Source organism: Bacillus rossius, chromosome 14 (assembly GCF_032445375.1).
Source record: "Bacillus rossius redtenbacheri isolate Brsri chromosome 14, Brsri_v3, whole genome shotgun sequence".
Lineage (NCBI taxonomy): Eukaryota > Metazoa > Arthropoda > Insecta > Phasmatodea > Bacillidae > Bacillus > Bacillus rossius.
Window position 1 is genome coordinate 45,229,794 of NC_086341.1, and position 17,530 is coordinate 45,247,323.

Here is a 17,530-nt window from a genome sequence, read left to right on the forward strand (position 1 = left end):
CTGATTGGCTAACATCACGTGCTATAATTTGAGAACAATACCTTTTAATTGACGGATTTCATCACGTCTTTTTCAAATAAGGCTTTAATTCCTAATCTTGTATACGTACAATTGTGACAGGGCAAACAGTACAGTATCCATCTTAATATACTATATCAAAAGCGTAACACTAAACGTCGTAAAGTTCGTAGTTTTGCATGTCATTTTTATAAAAGAATTTAATGAGTTCGATGACAACAGCAGTTTTAAGACGCTATCACAGTGTTAGATCAGTCCAGAAACCTTAAAAAAAACTGCATGGATCGCAATTCCCCCTGCATGATAAATAGAGACAGGAAAAATTCGCAGATTCATTTCACGACAGACAAAAATTCATATAGATGTAGTTATAACTCAGTGCTGCCTCTGCTATTGGCTCACAACTCACCTGGATGACTCTGGGCCAGTGAGAAAACACTAAACCGAAGCTGTATCGAATCACAGGCCGCTACATTGGGACACCTTCAAAAGAGAGCAGCCCTGGAGAAGGTGACATTTGACCGAGTGTACGTAGAACTATAAAGTTCATCCTACAGGCCATTGAACCCGCGAGTTTTTCCTGTCTCTAATGATTAGGGACCGGAAAAATTGGCGGGTTCAATGACCTGTAGGATGAACTCCATAGTTCTACGTACACTCGGTCAAATACCACCCACTCATTGGCTGCTGTCTTGTGAGACGTTCCAGCGAAGCAGCCTGTGATTCTATAAAGCTTTGGTTGGGTGTTTCTCATTGGTCCAGAGTCATCCAGGTGAGTTGTGAGCCAATAGCAGAGGCAGCACTAACGTATAACGATTTGTATTTTAGCCTATCGCGAAATGAACTCGCGAATTTTTCCGCTCTCTACTAATGATAAAGGATCGACGATTTGACAAAGGCCTGTAAGGACAATGGTATCTATTTCCGGTAACATTCAAGCACACAACATGCACTCACGCACGTTTTCCCCCCACCCTAAACAAACAACACACGCATGCAAAGACATTAAAAGAAAGCAATCCTACCTTTCGCATATTTTTCTCACGACGCCATTTTCTTCTGAGCAGCGTGATGAAACTTGCCGACTTCTGTCAAGCGTGGATCTTCTCACGGCGCGACAGGTGGTAACGTGTTCATGTTGCTCTTCTGGACCACCGATGGATCAGCGAAGAGAATCAATTTTTCCAGTTACGTCATTATACTCGCTGTGTTAATCGGGGGGGGGGGGGGGGGGGGGGGGGGGCGAATTTTATAACCTTGGAAAGGGAACCTTTCATACTTCTGGTGGCGGTAGTTGTAGCTGGGTAGAAACTGGGAAGGTACCCTTTCCGATTTCTTAAAATGTTTCGGTTTTAATGCAAATATGCACAGGAAAGGTATCCCCTCGGAAAGGATACTGTGCCAGAAATTAGGAATTTCGAAACTTTTTTTAATTGTTATTATAATTTGAAATTATTTTTTGAAATTTTATTTTTCTTTATAATTTAGTTACAAAAGGATGATTTACAGTTTGTGAGGCTGGTGTACTCTACGTAGTTAAACTTTGTGCCAGTGGACCGAGGCACCTTTTCTCAAGGATCAATCTGATATTTTGCTAGTCTAATTTGGACATTAGCAGCCCGTATGACATTTCTCTCGCCTGCAGTCACGTCCGGGGTTTGTAATATTATTTCCCTGCATGACCAAAACTGCATACAGCAGCTCTGGACGAGTCGTTACCATTTCTCAGAGACGAGCTTACCGTAGCCTTTCCCGTCACGAATAGGTCTTACGGTTCACTCGAAAGTCACGGCTAGGAGGCTCGTTCCCAGCCTGGTTGCGTTTTCTGCCCCCCCCCCCCTTACTCCACCTACACCCCCCTTGATTCTAAGAATTTAGCCCATGATCATTGCCCTGGCGTGAACCCCGCCAATGCAGTGGCCTACTCCAAGGACATTCTCCCTTGCCCTACAGAGCCCTCCACGACACCTAGTGACAGAAAAAGTAACTTCGGCCCTGGTCGCCAGCGTGCAGAGCCCACGCTCGTGACACCTGGTGGCGCCATATGCCCCTATGCTTTCAAATCGCTACCCATAGAAGTCGATTGTTTGTTGCTTTCTGTGCCCGCCGGTAGAGAGAGCGGCAGCCGCTCTTCGGCGCAAACAACTGAAGTCGTGCTTACGACCACTCGGTCACCTCCCGATGTCTTCGGCCTAGAACCGAACCTTCCCCCTCTTTTCCCTAGGTCCGACCACCCATTTTAATTAGGAGCTTTGTCCGCCACCGCAGCACTCAGTACTCTGACTTCGGCTACTTACCGCGTCATCTCGGCATCCTCTGTGTTAAGAGGCTTTTCGCGGCAACGGCGAAATCGTGTGAATAAGATATGTAGTCAGCTGTCTTAAGGTATGTGATCCCAGCTAAATTTCTGTAGTAGCCAGACAGTAGGAACAATTAGTACAAGTCATGTCTTAGTTTAAAGTTCTATTAATTTTTTTTTACTTCACTTATCAATGATTTCTGTCGCGTCATCCGCGCTATTCTCGGTCCGCGCCATTTGGATGTCGGCGCGAGACATCTCCTGAGCCCTGGAGCTACACCCTGTTTGATGAGTTACTTCGGTCTTTTTCCTCCCCGAATTCCCGTTTGTTGGCCTTTTCGCGCCGACTGCTTTTGACTGTCTGAAAGCAGGTCTAATTCGTTTGGAATTTGGCTTGTGTTTCAGACAGTGTCCAACATTTGGGCGCCGAAATTGCACCCATCATGTTGTCCAGGACCTCCAGCTTCATTTCCCCCTAAGAAGAGCTTCCTCCCGGCCAGATGTCCAACTGGAAGCCCCGGGTGATATTTAACATATAATTTCTCCCTACCGCCAACGAAACAAATTATTTAAACGAAGACCAGCAAACAGTGCCTTAAGGAACTTATCATATAAAAACATGTGAAATTGTAATAGTAATGCGTGAAGGAACCCAACCCGCTATAAAATGTCATTTTTTTATTGTTAAATGTAAAGTATAACATGTTTTAATAATTTCGGGCCGGCCCTCCTTTTTGTTACTTGCTAATATATTTTATTGTTAAATCAAAACAAAGGGGAATCAAAAGATTTAATTTACTTTTTTAAATAAAACAGGGAACCTATAGACCAAGCTACTTATGTAGTGTTTATTTATTTATTATATACCTTATACTATTTAAAACGATCCACTAGCTCCCTAGTTGCTTGTGTGCAGGGAGTATAAAATTGTCTTGTTCACCGCCTCGTGCCCCCTCTGGTAAATACCTTTATTTTTCTTATTATTTTGCCCAGCTGTTTCCTAGGCCTTTTTTATTAAATTAAAATAATATAATTTTAGGGCACGAGGGGCGTATCAATACCTTTTCAGGATTTTCTGTAAAATGACACAGCAGAAAATCAACTGAAAAGGTAGCCTTTCCGAGGGGATACCATTCCAGTGCATTTTTGCATTAAAACCGAAATATTTTGAGAAATCGGAAAGAGTACCTTCCCAGTTTCTACCCAGCTACACTACCGCCACCAAAAGTATGAAAGGTACCCTTTCCAAAGGGGATACAATTCTATCGCACCTTAATCTGCAATGCTGCTAGTCATACATGACACCTAACCTGAGCCCGGCCGACTAAGCATAATCATGTAGGTATCACTCTTAAAAAAAACTGTTCGGTGGCTGCAACAAAACAGGGTGAATTTTACCCCGTCAAACAATTATTTTAGCGGGGATATAAATAAATATTGTGGTTTTTACAAAGCCACGTGTTAATGATGAAAATTCCCGAGATGTGCAATAATTACCAAATATTTCCACAATGTTTAGCAGTAGTTGCGTATCATTACATCTTCGTTACAAGTTTTTTGGAAGGTTTTGTTTTTTAAGGTTAAGTCTGAAGCCTTCTTTTCACAGACGACAGAGCCAAACGCCCGATCATGCATCTTCGGTTGTTTTTTGTTCGTTGTAAATAAATATGGGGGTGCTGATAAAAGGAAAGACCATAAACAAGGCAACGGTATTTATTTGTTCGCCGCCATTATTTCTCGTTTGCCGTGTGTCCGTGAATGTTTAATTTGGGACAACTCATGATAACTAATGGTCAATTAGATTAGGTTAGGTTATCTACATTATAAATACTTTAAAACATCGTGGACGGTTGATCTGGTTAGGATAGCTACATTTAAAGATACTGTGAAATCATGTTAAACGGTTTCCTAGCCCTGGATAGCCACATATTAAAAAAATCATTTACTAAGCAACCATAAAAATGATTTTACAGTATTTTTTAATGCCGCTATACTTACCTGATATAACCAACCATCCACAATGTTTAAAAGTATTTATAATGAAGCTAACCTATCCTAATCGACCGCAAAATTTAATATAGCAATAAGCAAACAAATAACACGTACACATGTATATTAGCTTAAAGCACAGTATTTATAATCCAGTTCTCTATAAATAAATTTAAAAAAAATTCCAGTCACGAGGTTTGACCACTTCAAAATCACCCCGTGAGCTTATCAACCGCGCGTCCTACCATGCGCTATCGGGACAGTCGTTGCTCGAAAGGGAGACTATGCATCATCAACAGTGCAATGCCAGGTTTCTTAGGTACCTCGAAACTTGGGATTATTTTTTACTATGACTTTTAGAATTTACCAAACATATTCAGATTAGTATGAAAATGTCGGTCCGGAAACATAGGCATGGAGATTGTCAGTCCGCCATCTTGGATTGTGACGTCACGGTGGCCATCTTGGCGTCAAATATCCTCATAAATGAACTTGGGGGAACTTCGGGTGTGGCTCTCTCGTATGTGAGATGAAGGCTTCCCTCGGCGCGGGGGGTCGCCGGGGACGCGGGGGAAAGAGGTCGACGAAGAGGTGGACTAAGAGGTGGACTAAGAGGTCGACCAAGAGGTGGACTAAGAGGTCGACCAAGAGGTGGACTAAGAGGTCGACCAAGAGGTGGACTAAGAGGTGGACCAAGAGGTCGACCAAGAGGTGGACTAAGAGGTCGACCAAGAGGTGGACTAAGAGGTCGACTAAGAGGTCGACCAAGAGGTGGACTAAGAGGTCGACGAAGAGGTGGACTAAGAGGTGGACTAAGAGGTCGACCAAGAGGTGGACTAAGAGGTCGACCAAGAGGTGGACTAAGAGGTCGACCAAGAGGTGGACTAAGAGGGCGACTCCCTACCTTTGACGAGCTGCAGCTGGTCGCCCCTCTGGAAGCTGACGGTGACGCCCGGGTCCACGTGGAAGTGCACCACGTGCGGCGCGTCCTGCTGGTCGGGCGGGAAGGCCGGCGGCGGCGGCTCGAAGCCGGGCCCGAAGTGAAAGGCGGGCGCCGGGGGCGGGCCGGAGGCGGCGTCGGCGGCGGCGGGCAGCGCCCAGTGGCGGTGCACCACGCCGCCGGGCAGCAGGGGCGGCCGCAGGTGGTGGTGCAAGTGGTGGTGGTGCAGGTGGTGATGGTGCGGGGGCGGCGGCGGCTTGCCGTTCCTGCTGGCGGCGGCGGCCGGCGGCGGCTCGGCGGCCGAGGAGGCCTCAGCGCGCATCGCCTCGTCGTCGTGGACCTTCACCATCCGGCCAGGTCCTGCAACCGCCCGTCGACACCCCGCCTGAGGCGCGGCAACATCCGCCACGTCTCTCATCTCGCGACCCCACAGAAACTCCAACCCTGACGACTGCGACCACCGCGCCTCTATTTGAAGTCTTATTTGGTTGGCCAATCCTGAACTTCTTTACTTCCACACCGAGAGGTTTCCGTATTTTTCGTTTTCTAAACTGTATTTTTCTTTTTTTAGGAAAGCCAATATAAGAGCTAAAAACGCGTGTTTTAAGAAAAATTTTATTTAGACATTAAATTCCCGGTAAAGACCCAAAGGGTCTTGCAATTACACCTTTTATCGTTGTTTCTCCGTCATGTATATATTTTTATGGCCAACTCTCAAAATTCATAGTTGACCTGTGCGTATCGAGAAGACTCGCCAGTCCACAGCCTTGCTAGAAACTGTTCATTCCACCTCGCCAACGCAGATACACCCTTGACTAGTTGAAACACACCGGTGTTCTCGAAACCATACTAATGTATAGAGACCTGTAAAATTCGAGGATTCATTTCGTGATAGGATAGAGTCCAAATACTTTTGACATTATTTTGCTTCAGTAATTGGGCCACAGTTTATCTGAAGGACTCTGGGCCAATGAAAAATCTTTAACAGAAGAATTAGCGAATCACGATCATTCCAGTCAACAGGTGTTACGAGTCGGTAACCAATCAGCAGATGTAATTTGCACGAGTGCGTAGAGGATCATGGAGTCTATCCTTTAGGGATTTGAAATCGCGAATTTTACAGGTCTTTACTAATGAATTAACAATTGTATTTGGATTTAAAATTCGTGGCAATGATAAAACATCGACTAGAACACACCTAGCACATACTTTATATTAAAGAAGTTTAGTATTTATCATATTACTAGAGACCTGCAAAATTCGCGGATTCAATGACCTCCAGGATAGACTCTACTACACTCTACACACTCGGGCAAATGCCACCTGTTCATTGGCTGCTGACTTGTGAGTCGTCTCAACCGAGTGTCTGTGATTCGACACTTCTTTGAGCGAGGGTCTTTAATTGACCCTCATTACTCCAGATTAACAGTGAACCAATTGCAGAAGCAGCACTAAAGTATAATTATTTGAATTGTAGCGTATCACGAAATGAATCCGAAAATTTTGCAGGTCTCTACAAATTACATATTAACTAAGAAAGAAAAAATATATACTCTTGTTGACGATTAATCGAAATATTAAGAATATATATTCAAATATAACTAATCATTTTTTTTTTTCATATTTTGCCACAAAAAAACCATTACGAGTGTAAGTCCAGTCTTTGTTTGGTACCACTTAACCTACAATGGCATGTTTGCTACAAATTTATTTCCAACAATTTTTTTTTGAGAACATCTCACCGAAAACTAAATGCATATAGTTTGTACTGACAGGTGATGAACCTACAAGTAACTTGCACTTGTAACTGACAAATACCTACATCTTTTCCACAAGAAATGTGTTACACTTGTCAGTGACAACTTGTGATCACAAGAGCTTATTTCCTACATTTCTTACTCAGAAGACTTATTTTTACGTTTATTAAACAGGCCCTAGGTCATATTCCCTTCCGTAGCTTCCAATGCCTGTCAATGGTATAGTATACAGCGGTTCCCAACCGGTGGGTCGCGACTCGATCCTAAAACTATCAGAAACCATCGAATAAATCAATCTGTATCTTCAAAAAAGCATACTTTTTTTTTTGCAATAATTGATGGTAAATTATATATACACAAGGAAGGGATACGATGCAAATAAGGTTTTTTTTTTTACCATAAGCCGATAGACCGTGGAGATATTTCGATAAGGAAAAAAAAAGGTTGGGAACCACTGGTATAGTACATTAACCGGTTAAAGTGTTTAATACAGCATTTATCTACCTCCGGCACTAGCAAACTAATAATACGTTAATTTATTTGGAATTTGCTTTTTTGACGTGACGTCTAATAAATCGATGAACGCAGACTGCACGCACGAAAACGTGTCCCGTTACGCACATTGTTCCGTTACGCGGTGTCCCGTTACGCTCATTGTACGCTTGCGCCGCACCGACAGAAGTGAAAATTTAAAACTTTATTTATAAATGTCTAATATGAAATAGGTAATTTCTATTTCAAATTTACGTAAGAAAATGAATCTGATTACTAGTATTATTTCAAGTATTTATTCTTTTTATGTTACAATTGACTAAAAAATTATGGTGATTCATACAATTGATGATAGATATTTGATTACAGCTTTTTAAATGAAAACTTGTTCATAATAACATTTAAACTTTATAGCTAAAGGCCAGTTTTTAAAATTAATTACAAGTCATCTACACGTGAACTGTTTCGTCGACTGTTTATAAAGTGAAGTGAAAAGTTAATGTGGTTTTCATAGCTTATTACAACAACAATTTCGGCAATCTGATTACTAGTATAATTTCAAGTATTTATTCTTATATTATTAAAATAAAAAAGATTCAATTTTATTCATAAAAGTATGCAGTCATTTCATAAATGTTTTGTTATGACGTTGTCACGTTAAACTATCGTCCGTAAACCAACTTTACAGAAAACCAAATTTTTTTTTTAACTTGAATGTGGTTTATTTAAAAGTGACGTATATTCAGTTGGCTCGGGTAGCGCACGACAGGCGACGGTAACCGCTTCATGCCAGTCAGCATGTCCGGTCGAACACGCGAGAAAATACAGAATACAAGCGCGCAAAAAGAGACGGACATCACGTGTTACGCTGAACTGCAGGACAATTATTATTGACGACGTATACAGGATGATTCACAAGCAGCTACCGCCACTCACAGGTCTCAAACTTTTTTTGACGTGACAACGTCTAATAAATCGATGAACGCCGACTGCACGCACGAAAAAGTGTCCCGTTGCGCTGTGTCCCGTTACGCTGTGTCCCGTTACGCTCATTGTACGCTTGCGCCGCATCTATCTCTCTTCCACTCGATTGGAACAACAATCGATTTGACTTTTTCGAGGCACATTAAACTTCAAACACTCCCATTCGTTTCCTACTTTTCCTATCATCGTCCTATCCTTAACAGAATAACACAGATTGGAAGAAGTTAAATAGCAAACATGTATAAAAGTTATAGTTAAAATAATCTCTTCGTTAAAGTAATAAACATATTTGAATTAATGAGTGCAAATAAAAGTAAATTTATCAATTAAATTGTAGATTTAATTTCACTCCTTCTTTGTATCCATACAAAATAGTGATAATTCAATAAAAATTATTCAATTTTATTCATAAAATTATGCAATCATTTCATCAATGTTTTGTTATGACGTTGTCACGTTAAACTATCGTCCGTAAACAGACTTTACAGACAACCAATTTTTTTATCATTTGGAGCAGTATGTGTCGCATGTACGTGGGTCCTCGTCCCAGTATTGACGGAGTAATTCGACATCTGTAAGGGCGGTATTCCAAGACGTTTGGGTTGAGGTGGCGAATAAGCACTGCCTTGTTGGGACACGACCGTAACGTAACTCGCGGACTGTATTCCGGAACGTGTCCAAACCGAATCCCAGTAAGGAACAATAAAACCTCGGTTTTAATAAACGGTACCCTGCGCGAGGCTAGAAATTGGTTTCAACACATTCTTGCGGACGTTTCGCAACCATTAACTCTTATATATAATTTCGTGAAACCTCCTCCGTACTTTTAGTTTCATTTCATAATCCAACTTTAACTTAAACATAGAGACCTGAAAAAGTCGCGGGTTCATTTCATGTTGTGCTAAAATTCAAATATTTATACCTTAGTGCTGCTTGTCATTGGTTCACTGTTAATCTGGAGGACTAAGGGCCAATTAGCGACCCTCACTCATAGAAGCGTCGAATCACAGGCCACCCAGTCGAGACGACTCACAAGTCAGCAGCCAATGAACAGTTGGCATTTGCCCAAGTGTGTAGAGGATATTGGAGTCTATCCCTGAGGTTATTGAACCCGCGAATTTTTCCGGTCTCTACTTATACAGATCGTCCATAAAATAATGTCCCAGATTCAATGGTATATAATAACAGTTTAATTTAGACTTCTTAAAACAAATCATACATCAAATTGAAGGTCAACTAACCTAGTTTTTCTTACACATGTTCAATATGTGCACCTTTAGTTATACGGCGCACCCCCAACCTAAAGCCCAAGTCTTCCCACACTTTGGTTAACAAGGTCGGAGTAATGGAAGCAAAAGCTTCTTCAATGCAGTGTTGCAAATCTGGTAAATCATTAGATAACGGCCGAACGTAGATACGATGTTTTATAAAGCATCGAAGGAAAATAAATCGCATGGCGTTAAGTCAGGTGAACATGGACAGAGCACAAGAGCTCTGTCGTCTCGACCATTACGACCAACCCAACGGTCTAGGACTTCGACGTTCAACCACTCTCGTAGATCCCAATGGGGAGGATTGAAATTACAGATGCACTCTTAGAAAATTGCAGAACACAAAACGCTATACGCTCAGGAGTCGCCATTTTGCTAGGTGGCGCTGCAAACTTAAAAAAAAAAAAAATAGTACCAACACTCTACAACACTTAAAGTTGATGCTAGTAAAAATTTATAACTGGGTTATTATTTTATGGACATAATGTATTTCATGCCTTTCATCACAAATTTTAGCTTGAAGCTATGGAAGTTTACATATCTGCAATGTTATAATAGGCGTAGCTAGGCGTGGTCATGGACAATACAATTCCCAGGACCCTGCCACCGACCTTTTGATTTTATATATAAAAAAATTGGTTGTCTGTAAATTCGGTTTACGGACGATAGTTGTAACGTAACAACGTCATAACAAAACATTTATGAAATGATTGCATACTTTTATGAATAAAATTGAATCATTTTTAATGAATTATCACTATTTTGTATGGATACAAAGAAGGAGTGAAATGAAATCTACAATTTCATTGATAAATTTACTTTTATTTGCACTCATTAATTCAAATATGTTTATTACTTTAACGAAGAGATTATTTTAACTATAACTTTCATACATGTTTGCTATTTAACTTCTTCCAATCTGTGTTATTCTATTACGGATAGGACGATGATAGGAAAAGTAGGAAACGAATGGGAGTGTTTCAAGTTTAATGTGCCTCGAAAAAGTCTAATCTATGGTTGTTCCAATCGAGTGGAAGAGAGATAGATGCGGCGCAAGCGTACAATGAGCGTAACGAGACAATGAGTCATCCTTTTTCGTGCTTGCAGCCGGCGTTCATCGATTTATTAGACGTTGTGAAGTCAAAAAAACCGTTTCCCGCTGTTTTATTTTTAGGCACACTCGTAGTTCACTGAAAGACATACAGTAAATTTACGAGCTTTTCAAAGAAGATTTGACCTAAAATAAACTAAGAGTTGTTCGTAATATCAGACAACTGAGTATTGGTAGAAACTACACTGTGCTCGTTCATCAGAGTTACGTGTTCCTTTGTAAACAAGGTAAACACACACGAGCAGAAGAGGAAAAAAAAAAGGTTTTTGCTATATAGACTCAAAAGGTTTTTGAATGTTTTGTTAATATAACAAGATTGTTATTGTTTTATAATGTTCGAGAAAGTGAAAACACCCGTAAACCTACGAAAATAACCGCAACATAACGAATATCCCTGGATAATTTGTAACCAGCGTACTCCGTTAAATCTTTGAATATATATATACTGTATAGAAGTCGCGCGTGGATAGGATTTACTCTACGTTTTTCAGAAGCGTATGATGAGCAGCTTGGGAACTTCACCGCTGCAGTGCGCTGCCGTAACGCCCTGTATCGTCTTAGTTGTTATTTACACGTTAGAGCGCAGCACTGTCGCCCGCTGTCATTCCCCGCACCCCCCCCCCCCCCCCCATCTATCATTCACTGCAGCTCAAGGTCGTTCAACAGGAGGGGGAAGGGGTGTTTTTAAGAGTTCCACACCTGTCCGCTAGGGACCACCACAAGTCGATGCCCTAGAGATGGTGGCGATTGCGGCGGTGAATTAACCAACTACCTCAAAACCGTATTATAAATTTTTACCTGGGCTGGCGACTTCTATACAGTATATATATTATATTCAAAGGTTAAATTTTGAACAGTGTAGTAATTACTAAACGGGCGCGTCAGGTGTTTTATGGCCTCGAAGACTCGCTCGCTCTCTACTCCATTAGTCACCCCCCACGTGACTGTGAACCGCGGGAGAGATTAGTGTCGTCTGTCGGACAGGACCTAATGGGTGGTACCGTGACTTTTACAAGCACATGAAACTCCTGGGGGGCCAAGGCTACGAGGGAATTAAGGACTCGTCCAGTCGGGCTTTACTGGTGTTGGTGCGTTGTGATGGTTAGCGCGACGCTCGCTGGTGCTTCTAGCGCGGTGTCTCCTCTGGACTGGCGCGCAGTCTTCTCGTCGTCACATGATAACTGTGAGATCTGAGCAGTGACCGTAACATTACATGGCCGAGAAATGAAGATAAAGGTGTAATGGAAGTGATTTCAAGTAACTGTACCGGTTGTTTCACGCCTAAAAATTACTCTGAAGACACGCCTTTTAGCCATTTTAACTCTTCTTTAAGCACATTTTAAAAACTTGATCCGAAATCAAAAATATTTTTCGGCCCTCAGCGAACTCTTTAATGATTTTCGTTGAACATACACCACTCGGATATCTTGATTAGTTATCACATCTCGTGTTTTTTTTTTTTTTTTTTTTTTTTTTCCTGGAGCTCTGCGCACCGTGTGTCCGCCCGTATGTGTGCCAGTGAGGCGGGATGATAAGCGCGATGCTCGCTGGTGCTTCTAGCGCGGTGTCTCCTCTGGACTGACGCGCAGTCTTCTCGTCGTGCAAAGTGGCGACCACAGCATTATGTGGCGGAGGAATCAGGATGAAAGCGTAGTACAAGTCCCTCGATTGTTTTCAATGATCTGCCGAAAAAAACTACTCTGATTACACACAGTTAAAAAAAAACGTAACCCGGAAACAGAACTACTCATCTGTAGTGACAAAAAATTCGCGGGTTCAATGACATCCAGGCTAGACTCCACGATCCTGTGCACACTCGGGCAAACGTCGCCTGTTCATTGGCTGCTGACTTGTGAGGCATCGCAATTGGGAGACTCGTGATTCGATACTGCTTTGACTGAGGGTCTATAATTGGCCCACAGTCCTCCCGGTTAACAGCGAACCAATGGCAGAAGTTGCATAAAAATACACTTATTTGCATTCTGGCATATCGCGAAATGAATCCGCGAATTTTTCCGGTCTCTACTCATCTGTCTTCGGTGTATTCTTAAATGCTTTTCGTTGAACACACACCACTCGGATACGTCGTGTGTGTGCCCGGGTAGGTGGGGCCCGTAAGGATTAAGGCGATTGGTGCACGGTAAAAAACGGTCACAGGCCCGAAAGCAATGAATATTGTATCATATGATCATTAAAGAGTCTAGATGCCTATGTGGGTGACTGTTACTATGTAGGGAGGTCAGGAGCTTAGTTCCAGCTCGTCAGTGGCGAGATGGCCTTCATACGGGAAGGGTGTTGCTGGTGGTCGCTCTGCGGCCTGCCATCTAGGAGGAATTAACAGAACCTCGAAGGTTTTATCTCCCTCTCCCTCTAACACACAGCCGATACGGTTCTATCGTGCCTTGAGGAGGGGAAGGGGTTAGCAGGTTTTCTCTTTCACTCATCCTTCGCCATGGGGAGGCGGAATGGATTATTTATTTGTTCGCAACTGCGCACGTCATGTGGCTGAGAGCGCACATCTTCTCACTCAACTCGCTCGTTCTCTCACACTATTTCAATAAATCTTTTCAAATCTTCAACATCAATACTTTAAACCATTGCGCTTCCTACGGATTAATTATATTTCATGCACGTGCCCGAATTCAGCTGCAAAAAAATAAAACGGGTAGTCAATTTTTTTCTTCAAAAACCTTCCGAAACACTGTGTGTTAAAAAACATTCTGAAAGCCCATTTTTCTAGATAAATGGAAATTCTAAATCACCTACGCAACAAGGAAACATTGTGCTTTAATATTATGTAAAGAAAACACCTCTTAGTTTTATAGTTATGTAAAGGTGGTGTGATATGTTTTAGATGTCGCACCATCTTATCATCCATGTAGAAGAGTTACCCGAAAAGCTAACAAGACTATTGCCATGGAAATTGAAATATGGTTAAGGAAATATTTTCAAATGTTTGTAAACAGTAAGCAACATATAAAAAATCTTATAACTGTAAAATTAAAATACAAACAACCCTATAGCAAATTTAATTTCAATATGAAAAAGTCTACAATAATGTTTACAAGAAACGAAATTGCAATAGCAATACAAAAATATCGCAATTTTGTTACATTGTTAACATATATATTATTTTTAATAAAGGCAATAAAAATGGCATACTCAATATTTGGAATACAATAAATACCTTAAGCCCTACATAATTGCTGCGATATTCACAATAAATGGTTTTATCTAATATAGTAATTAAAAAACATCGTAAATAAATTATGAACATACATATTATGGTGAAGGAAAGTGGACACTATCACACTGAAAAATCTTAGAGGGTAGTTTTCCTCATCTTATTTCTTTCTTTGCGTTTTTGGTCTTGTTCGTTAAAATATTTCATGTTCAAATACTTGATACGCATATACGTTCTTGTCCTGACAAAACAGTATATAACTTATTCTGGATATTTATTTTCAGTAGTTCCGCAAATAATTTTAGTCAGTGATTCAAAAATCCGCTCTTTTTTGCACAAATTGTTGCCATGAACATTATCAAAACACATTTCAGCGATCTTTATTAATTCCAAAAATTCATTAGTGGGACATTTTAAGTTACCCTTTGATTGTACATGTATCCAGCTATCGTCCTCCGAATTGAAATCCGTAGGGCCAAGGTCAGGATATTTATTTCTGAAACGATGAGCTATATAGCCAGAAACATATTTCAGCCCTTCAAGAGAAATTTCGTCACTTGAAAGGGACCTGGCCTCTAAATCTAAGACTATTTCTTCCATGTCAGCAAGATCTATTTCATTTAAAGGTGATTTCTCTTGAAATGTCTTTGTAAAATACATTTCCTTGCACAAAAGTAGTTCTGTAATTTCATTCTGATAAGCACTGTCCTGTTCCATTTCATTTGACGAAAAATCACTTACCAAACACATTTCGTCTGTCTTCTCATCCGTGTATTTCCGTTCAGCAAAAACTGCTGCAGAATGTTTTCACAATATGTAGTTTATAATTCTGTATTTAAAGTAAATGGGTGACAGATGCGTATTTTATTACATGCTTTATATTAGCTTCACCTGTATGTTTGTTTGTCTGTCTGTCTGTAACTCTTTCGACTAAGAGTGAGTGGCTCATCAGTGTAAAATGTCCCACCAATTTCATCACGTTCGTTAGCCGAGCGGTCTAAGGCAACTTCTAAGACGTCAGCTTTCGTAATCAGCGATCGTGGGTTCTACTCCCGGCCACGCCGGAAAAAAAAATGTTTTTTTTTTCTGGTAAATTCTAAGATTATATCCATACATCTAACTGTAAATGATTCGGAGAGACTTTACCATTTCTTTGTGACGTTGCAACTCCAAATAGTTATCTCAGATGGTAATAGGTAGTGTCAGTAACTCATTTCCCTATGATAATTATACATAAATATAGTTTAAAAAACTAAAAAAACATGCTTTTAAAGAATATCAAACTAAAAAGTTAAAAATAAATATAGTTTAAAAACTAAAGAAACATGCTTTTAAAGATTATCAAACTAAAAAGTTAAAAATAATTTTAAAATTTAATTTATGACAATAGTATATAAGCAATACTAGTATAAATGAGAAAAAAGCATGGGGCGCTTAATATACAAAAAATATGGCACAAAGCGCCTCAAGTTTTTTTTCTCATTTATACTAGTATTGCTTATATACTATTGTCATAAATTAAATTTTAAAATTATTTTTAACTTTTTAGTTTGATAATCTTTAAAAGCATGTTTCTTTAGTTTTTTAAACTATATTTATTGATGTTCCATACCTCTAATATACGGACAGAGAAAAAACCACTCTAACACATCTTAGTTCAGTTTAACTGTTAACAAATATTTAGGTTAACAGGTCCTATACATATTTCCGAATGTTTTACTGACTGAGTTATACTGGACATTAATTAAATTGATCGCTGATATTTATACTTTTAAACGAAATTTTGAATTTATCATTTTATGTAAACTCTAATGCGTTAAAAAGTGTAACGCAACACTACACACAGGTAGTGATGTCTAGTGCACTGCCCTATGCACATTAGTTAACAAAAAAATAAAATGAAATATTAATTACTGATAAATAATACCTTGATGTCGTGATACAAGTAACACATGCTTATCTGATATTTATTTCAATTAGAATACGAAATAGGAAGATAAAATAATTAACTGATTTTAAGACTGATTTATTACTTACACAGTACAGTGCATTTTGAAGACAAATGGGTCTTAAGAAGCGAAAATCGTACTCGATTAAAGGATGGTATGGTGTTCGGTATATTAAGGTTTCCCTCAAAGTAACGGTTTCAGAATGCTTTTAAGATATTAGTTACATCCCAACATAAGTTTAAAACATTTCTCTTAAGAGTGTGCTTCGTAGCATTAAAAAATGTGCCTTAATTATTTTGCAAATTTATCATTGTTATGGTGACGATGTCAGGAGTTTTCGTAATTTTTTTTTAGAAATATAGTACAGTATTAGCAACTACGTTAAGAACTGTTATTTTATTCACACAGAGAAAAGAAATACAAAATGCTAAAATTTGGCGTTTGTCTTTTTATATACTATATAGGTTTGTTATTATATGTGTGTTGTAACATGTATAAAAATGTTAAATATATTCAACAATATTTGGTAATTATATATATTAAAAAACTTTTATGTACGCGACTTGAAACTACGTGAAAGGTTTTCAGTCTATAAAGGCCTATTCTATGATTTTTTTAAAATTATTAATTTTTATGCAAACAATTAATAAAATTGGAAGTTTCTTACATTGTCAGTATATGCATAGCATTACAGTTATTCCAAACAATTCTCTACCAGTGTTTACCTAAGGTTTGCATGTTAAGTTTGTTCTTCTACTAATACACGTATATTACAAGAGGTTTGTAATAGATTAAATGAGGTAAGTAAGAATTCGTTTTTATAAACATTGTGTATGAAATTATAAATTTTGAGATATATAATAACAAAAAGAAGTGCGTTCCGAAGACATATGTCGGTAGTGTTACCCACTGAAACATTATTCCCACTTCAACTCTCTGTAAAAATAAAAGTATGGGGTTGAATGCGCCAAAAGGGGTATATAAATAAAATTTGAGGCTTCTTCCTTATTTCATACGCTAGTGTCCCCCACTTACAATTGCAAACAAAAATTTTTCCTCGATGTTGTAATTTACTCTGCGTAATCACAAAAAATTTTGGCAGTAAATAAGTATTTAATTTTTAAAAATGAAAGCATTCATGTTTCGAAAAAAATATTAAAGCGATTTTGGGGAAAAATGTTTATAGATACTCCAGTAAAATTTTCAGTTTGATTGTTCTGATAGTTTCGGAGCTGTTGCGAGTTTAGTTTGGAAGATTCTTCGGCCGCGCGAGGCGTGTTTGGGTCTTTTTCATTTTCTTTCAGCGTAGGAAGCCGATACCCGGCTTCACTTCGCATCCTCTGCTTGTCTTCCCTTGTCCTCTCCAGATGTATTACTGTATATTAGCTGCATGAGCGCGACCTTGACAGACCGTTTCTTCGGTCTCCTCTCTCGTCATCCCTCTACTCCCCATTCTTCCCCCTCCCCACCCGCAGGCTGCAGCCCGCCGGCCGGAGCTCCGCCGGACTACCTGGTTCCGACAAGCGCCGCCCTCAG

General features: G+C 39.8%; 1 protein-coding gene across 2 annotated transcripts in view; it reads right to left on the bottom strand.

The window, feature by feature from the left end:
- LOC134538845 (fibronectin type-III domain-containing protein 3A) overlaps window positions 1–17,530 on the bottom strand; it is a 416,513-nt gene that overhangs the window by 359,588 nt on the left and 39,395 nt on the right. For both annotated transcript variants that reach the window (XM_063380387.1, XM_063380388.1), the window contains exon 3: window positions 5,211–5,606. In XM_063380387.1, the coding sequence (XP_063236457.1) occupies window positions 5,211–5,595 (385 nt within the window). In that variant the 5' untranslated portion in view covers window positions 5,596–5,606. The remainder of the gene's footprint in view (window positions 1–5,210; window positions 5,607–17,530) is intronic.